The following is a 7,140-nucleotide window of genomic DNA, read 5'->3' as shown; positions in this document are numbered from 1 at the left end:
AAAAATGTATTATAGTTTTTTTTTAATTAATTTTTTAAGTTTTTTAAACACTCGTAACTTATTTAATTTATTATTATCATACTTATTAATTTTTTCATTTAACATTTTCTTTATGACCTTAATATAGGAATATATTGAAAAATCTATAACTTAGTTATTTGATAATTAATAATAATTTTATAATTTGAAATTTTACTTCCCATTGTTTTCTCTAACTTCTGATATAACGAAAAATAACCTAAATTTTCTGATTTTATATGGGATACCAGGTATTTTTTTACATATTTTGATAAAAAAATATATTTTATAAACAATGATATCATACCACTTTTTTGACTCAAAACAACAACAAAATTATTATAAACAAATATTAATTTTAATTTAAAAATAGAATGTCATGAATAAGGTAAAAATTATTAAATTTGGAAAAAGCAACAATGTACATACAGTTTTATTGTACGATATTTAGAAATATGAACGATGTTTCTATTTAAATGTAAAAATCTCGCTATTCTATATATATAAATATAAAACCGAAAATTCTGTCTGATAGACCTAAGTTGCGATGAGAACCATTTTTTTTTGTTTACTTGTAGTATGTACAGTTTTTGTGGTAAATGGAAAATGCTCTTCAATAATTTGTGAAAGATTCAAGATGTTAGAAGTTTAATCAAATTTTATATATGTATTAAGCTTATTTTGTGTGTTTCACATTTAAAGTACTATTAAAATACTGTATTTCATATGTGATTTGTACTAAGGATTATGATTTGAATTAACTTTATATACCCCATAGTGCAGAACAAAAATAAAATGTATAGTCTTAGTAAATAAAAAACAACTCACTTTGTCTTGTTTACTTTAATTTTGATTATTAGTTGGTCTCTCTCCCAAATTCCCAACCAAACCCGCTAAATTCCTTTCGGACAATAATTGCGAACAGCTTTGAACGGCTTCTCTGGGCAATTCGCATTCGGACCTATTTTCTCGTTCGCGATTAGGCCGGTTGGGTTCATATAGTCGGATTACCGAACAGATGGAGTAAATGATGTGCGCGAAATATAAGCCCGCCCATCGATGCAACCTTGGTAGATTTAGACGAGGAGAATTATTCCTACTTATTTAAAATTATTTTACCGTACAGCTTTGCTTTGTAAGCAGCTTTTTTTTAAATATAATACGGTCGCCTGTAAAATGGGTCCAAACCGATTTTGAGTTTGTGCCAGGTAATGATATAATTTAAAGATTAATCGAATACCATACTTACCTGTATGAAAATTAATCATAATTTTCCGAATTTGTCTTCCGATATGATTACGTCTGTAGTTTCTGTCTTTCCCATCTAGGCGATAGGTTTTTTTAAAGTAAGCAAAACAAATGAGTCACACCCGACGACCCTCTTCATGCCGTGCAGTGCGTGCCTTCATTCTGCTTTTTTTTTTTTTTTTTTTTGGAGCGCAAAATTGCAAGGAAGCAGGGGATTTATGTATAGTGAGGTGGGTGGGCCGTAATCATATCGGAAGACAAATTCGGAAAATTATGATTAATCTTCATACAGGTAAGTATGGTATTCGATTAATCTTTAAATTTTCCTTTATTTGTCTTCCGATATGATTACGACTGTAGCTGTTTAAAGTTTTTTTTAAAGCAATTTTGCCTGAAAAAAAAATAAGAAAGTAAAACTACCATCGTTTTGCTTTCATTATAAATTTAATATACCTAATATTGGTATGATCAACTAAATAATAATAACAACACTAATAATACTTACGTTAAGACAACGTTATATAGTATAATGGTTAACAAGTAATTACAGAATATAATGTAAAATATAAGATATAAGCCGAACATAACCCCTAAACAAAATAGTAGTATTTAACATAGTTTGTTATTTCTCTAATGCTAATTTAAGAATTGTATTAGCAAAAATTTCATTTGGTTCACCGACAGGCCTGTTATAGAATTTTAGAAACACCTCAGATTCTAAACTCCAGCCAGCGGTATTTTTTATAGTATTTACATTGACCCCACACCTAAGGGCTGATGAGGTCGAAGCATGCCTTACACTATGACTTGAAAACCGTTCAATATTAATGCCGCTATTTTTAAGGCCTGCTTTTATCCATCTACTGATACTTTGACACGAGGCAGCGTGAAATGGTTTTTTATGTGTTAGAATAAGGTTATTAATTTTGCCTCGTTGTAAGGAAGTTTTTTGAATATAAAAGTCTATTGTTGTGGCTACACAAATTTCTAATTTTTCTTTGAAATATGGAAAAACTAAGGTAGGCTGTAGTTTGTTTGGACCTGAAGTTTTAATTTTTTCTGAAATTCTTATTTCGATTTTGTCCGTGGAACGAAATATATTATTTAACGTTATTTTACTTAGGGTTTGAACTCTGTGAGCTGTTGTAATAGCCATAAGGGTAACCAATTTTATTGTAAGTTTATCGATACTAAGATTTTCCAGTGGAAAAAGAGAAGCTAAATACTTTAGAACTGGATCTAAAGTCCAAGTAATAGCATATTTTGGTTGAGGCGGTATAGTGTTGTAAGTACCTTTTATAAATCTTTTTATAATAATTTCGTCCTTGTTATCCACAGAAAAGATTAAATTAAGAGCTGACCTATATATATTAATAGATGAATATGAAAGGTTTTTATTAATCTCTTCTAACAGGAAATTTAAGTAAGTATTCAGGTTATATGAAAACATATCGATATTATTACCAATACAATAACTTCAAAATTTCTTATAACAGGTAGAGTATTGTTTAAGAGTCCCCTCGCTAATTGAGGAAATCATGATCGGGATAGCCGCTTCGGAAACGCTTCTTTTCATAAGAGCCCTCCGTATAACTTCCCTGCCACCAGGGAAATCTCCTTGCATAGCGGATGCTGTTGTCTAAAAGGAGAGAGAAGTAAGTTTTTGTCAGGACCAAAAACCAACGGTTTTTCTTGAAGTATTTTAAAAAAGAGTGGATACCAAGGCTGGGTCGGCCAGTCAGGTACCACTAATATACCACAAGCTTTTTCTTCTATTATTTTCTCTAATGCCCTTGTTATCAGAGAAAAAGGGGGAAATGCATAAAAGTAACTATTCCAAGGAACCGTAAAGGCATCAACTGCTAAACAATTGGGATCTGGGAACCAAGATATATATTTTTTGCATTTAGTATTTAATTTTGTTGCGAAGAGATCTCCGGTGTACCCCATTTATGAATTAGTTTTTGAAAAATTTGATTATTTAATTCATATTCTGTTTCTATAGCTAGACTTCTAGATTCTAGGTCGGCGTCTTTATTCTCTGATGATGCTATGTATGATGCAAAAACTTTAATTCGATTCACTTCACACCAATTCCATAGCTCTTGAGTAATTTCATTAAGGGTACCAAATTTTACACTGCCTCCTCGGTTTATACAGGCAATAGCAGTTTTGTTATCAACGCGTAATAGGACTTTTATATTTCTTAATTGTTTGCAAAATGATTGAATACCATAAAGAGCAGCTTTAATTTCAAGATAATTAATGTGAAATGAACATTCACTTGGTCCCCAGAACCCATGGCACTTTCCTTCGCTACAAAAAGCACCCCAGCCGCTAGAAGAAGTATCGCTAAATATTTCTAAACTAAATTTTAGACTCTTTATGTGTTCACAATGATCTAAATTATTTTGGAACCATAAGAGTTCCTTTTTAATTTTTGAGGTGATGGCCATATAATTACTATAATTTTTAAGTTTAAGGGCCATAAATTTTTCTCTTTCTAACATTTTTAGGTGATGTTGACTAAAAGGTATTGCAGGAGAAGCAGCTATTAAAGTACCTAACAATTTTGCAAAACCACGAATTTTTATTGTCAGTTTTTTCTTGACATGTAATAGTAATTTTTTTATAGATTTACGTTTCTCATCCGGTAGTGAAATAGTCATATTTATTGTGTTGTATAAAAATCCTAAAAAGGTTAAACTTTGAACAGGAGTTAATTGACTCTTTTGTAAATTAATAATAAATCCCAATTTTTTTAACAGCTGTATCGTTTTAGTTAGTGTCATGTAAACATGTGTTTTTGTTTTTATTTATTATAAGAATATCATCTAAATAAATTACTAACACTAAACCCTTTAGTCGTAAAAACTTAACTACCTGTTTCATAATTTTTGTAAAAATATAAGGCGCGATGTTTAACCCAAATGGTAAACAATTAAATTCATATCGTTGATTATTAAAAATAAATCTTAAATATTTTCTAAAGGATTTGTGAATAGAAAGAAGGAAATATGCATCTTTTAGATCTATCTTAGTTACAAAACAATCTTTTAAGAGAAGTTTTGCTATCGTTCTTTTCTCCTCGAGCTTAAAATGTGGTGCATGAATGTAGAAATTAAGATTCTTTAAATTCAGAATGAATCGTTGTTTATTATTTGGTTTGGGGGCAAGAAAAAATGTTGACAGGAATTCGTTTTTGTTGTATGCACATTTTGAAATTGCACCGATATTTTCTAGTTTCGTAATATGTTTTTGAATACATGTTTTTGTACCTAATGCAAATTTAGATGTAATTTTTACAGGAATAGGTTCTTGAACAAATTTTATTTGAATTCCGTTTATGTATTGAAGTACGAATCTGTCATCAGTTAAGTCTTCCCAAACCGGTAAATAGTTTCGCAAGCGACCCGCATATTTAATATTTGTATTTACCAAGTTTAGTTTTTGCGGTAAGGGTTGGTCTGGTACGGTCTTCTCGTTGTTGCCATACGTGTTCCCCTCCCTTTCATCCTGTATCTGAATACTCCGCGCTGGTAGTTTAAATTCATTGAATTTGTATTTGTTTGGAAGCGTCTGGTAGTTGTTTGAATAGGTTTGGGTAGGTTAAAGGTCGAGAGGCCCGATGTTGAGGCTTTGGGAGCAAGTGGACCTGAGAATTGTTTCTTTTTGATCTCAATAGATGCTTTCTTTAAGTTTTGTTTAGCTTTTAGAGTTTCTTCAAAATTGGAACCAAACAGTTTATCATCAATGGAAGAGGATAGGGCCACGGCTTGTGCCTCAGAATTTAAAAATGGTGCAATCTTTTGTTTGCGTAACACCGAAATGGCATTATGTACGTTTGCGAAAAGTTGTGCACTATCTGCTAAACAAGTCAGGTTTTCTGTATTTTTCTCTTTTAATAACAGGTCCATTACTTTTCCTATTGCACTTAATCCATGCCCCAACTGATATTGTAGGGATTTTAGGAGCCTGTCATGTTTGTTTGTTGTATCAGGAAGGCAGGCCAAAATTTCTTCATTGACTTTTGGAGGTAGTAATTGCTGACAGTTTGCCGGTAAATCGTACTTTTCAACAATTTTCTTACGTTCTTCTAAGCTTACTCCTTTTACTAAATATGACTGCCATCTTATTACTATTTCGTTATGTAATTCAGCACCCAGTTTTGCATCATCCATAGGAGGTTTGGCTCCCAACGGCTTAAATTCATCCTCCAAAATAGGATCACCATTTTCCTCCTCGAGGTAGGTAGGTGGTTCATCATCTGCGTTGTCGTTCATGTTAAAATCGGTATTATCTTCTGTCTTAGTGTCACCCACGTTAACAAACACTATTTCTTCCTCCTCTCCAGAAGAACCTGGAATAGAGGATCTTCTTAAGACAACATTAATATAATGATAATGTTTATTTTAGATTATCATTATTAGTTGTAGTGTTGAATGGCCTTGCCAATTTTATCTTACATTTACATAAATAGAGAGACCCCAAAAGAAAATTTACAGAACAAAATATAATTTATTTGTAACCTTTTAACTTTCAACATCCTTAATTACCCTCGGTTATAAGAACTGCTGACCAAGAGAGAGGCCCGTCACACCATATTAATTTCGTCTTATGTATAAACCCATAATAAAAACTTTAATGGTGTTAATATAAACAGAACAGATCTCTCAAATGTGTTTATTTTATTTTTGATTATTAGACGCATAATTTAGATTGTGTACTGAGTGTGCCACCTTCAATGATTAATTTAATAAGGTATCCACCCCGGCGGAAATGCGTAAATAGGGATGTGATTACATAACCTGTCGTTTTTATACCCTTGGTACAAAAAGACAAAATAAAATAATAATAATGCCAATTTTTGGCCCTTGGCCCAAATTGCACTAAAATTTGTTGCCCTTGGCAAAATAATAAAAGAAGATTGTAGTTTGCCCTCGGCAAAATGGTAAATCAAAATATAATATTGGTCCTTGGCCTAATTTAAAGGCTAAAATTTGTTGCCCTCGGCAAAATGGTAAACCAAAATATAATATTGGCCCTTGGCCTAATTTAAAGACTCGGCAAAATATCAAAAGAAGATTAGAGTTTGCCCTCGGCAAAATGGTAAACCAAAATATAATATTGTTATCTTTACCTGTAATGCCGTAATGAAATGAACAAAATTAGGCCCTAAGCCCATTCACCATTTATTGGCATAATAAAATTACTGATTATGGGGTAAAATTTTTTTTTTTTTTTTTTTTTTTTTTATTAATAACGTAGATCTAAAGTACTTACTTGGGGTAGGTGAGGAGAGAGCCTCTTTCAATCTTTTCCTCATCCCGTCTAATTCCTCCAAAATATCACTTAATTCCCGCTTTTTGACACTTTTTTCCGAATCTCTTTTACGCGGCATTTTTTGAACGCGAGCTCGCACTAATCGATTAAAAACCGTACTCGCTAGATACGAAAAGCAGAATGAAGGCACGCACTGCACGGCATGAAGAGGGTCGTTGGGTGTGACTCATTTGTTTTGCTTACTTTAAAAAAACGTATCGCCTAGATGGGAAAGACAGAAACTACAGACGTAATCATATCGGAAGACAAATGAAGGAAAATAATCCCTTTTAAGTATTTTGTTATGCAAAGTTATGTTAAAATATTGGGGTTTACCGAAAAGGGATAGGTAATCTTTTTAAGTAATCGTGCCAGGTCAAACATTTAGGGTGTAATTGGCCAAGTTCATCAGAACCGAGCGCTGGAAGTTTTGCCTATAATAGTAAGGACCAATAAAAATTGTCATATCTGACCAAAAATCGAGCGCTCAGGGAGCGCTTTTTTCTGATGAACCCGGCCATTATAAAATATAATTTTATGATTATAATCTGG

General features: G+C 32.1%; 1 protein-coding gene across 1 annotated transcript; it reads right to left on the bottom strand.

The window, feature by feature from the left end:
- Positions 1-1,697: 1,697 nt before the first annotated feature.
- Positions 1,698-6,732, bottom strand: LOC126733983 (uncharacterized). The gene is made up of 3 exons (XM_050437485.1): positions 6,550-6,732; positions 4,705-5,626; positions 1,698-2,905 (listed from the first exon to the last, which is right to left on the bottom strand). The coding sequence occupies exons 1-2, from the start codon at positions 6,665-6,667 to the stop codon at positions 4,710-4,712; spliced, it is 1,035 nt and encodes a 344-aa protein (XP_050293442.1). The 5' UTR covers positions 6,668-6,732; the 3' UTR covers positions 1,698-2,905; positions 4,705-4,709.
- Between the last annotated feature and the right edge of the window lie 408 nt (positions 6,733-7,140).

The sequence above is a fragment of the Anthonomus grandis genome, chromosome 3 (genome assembly GCF_022605725.1).
Source record: "Anthonomus grandis grandis chromosome 3, icAntGran1.3, whole genome shotgun sequence".
NCBI classification, from domain to species: domain Eukaryota; kingdom Metazoa; phylum Arthropoda; class Insecta; order Coleoptera; family Curculionidae; genus Anthonomus; species Anthonomus grandis.
The sequence above is the reverse complement of the archived record's forward strand: the minus strand, read 5'-3'. Positions and strand labels throughout refer to the sequence as shown.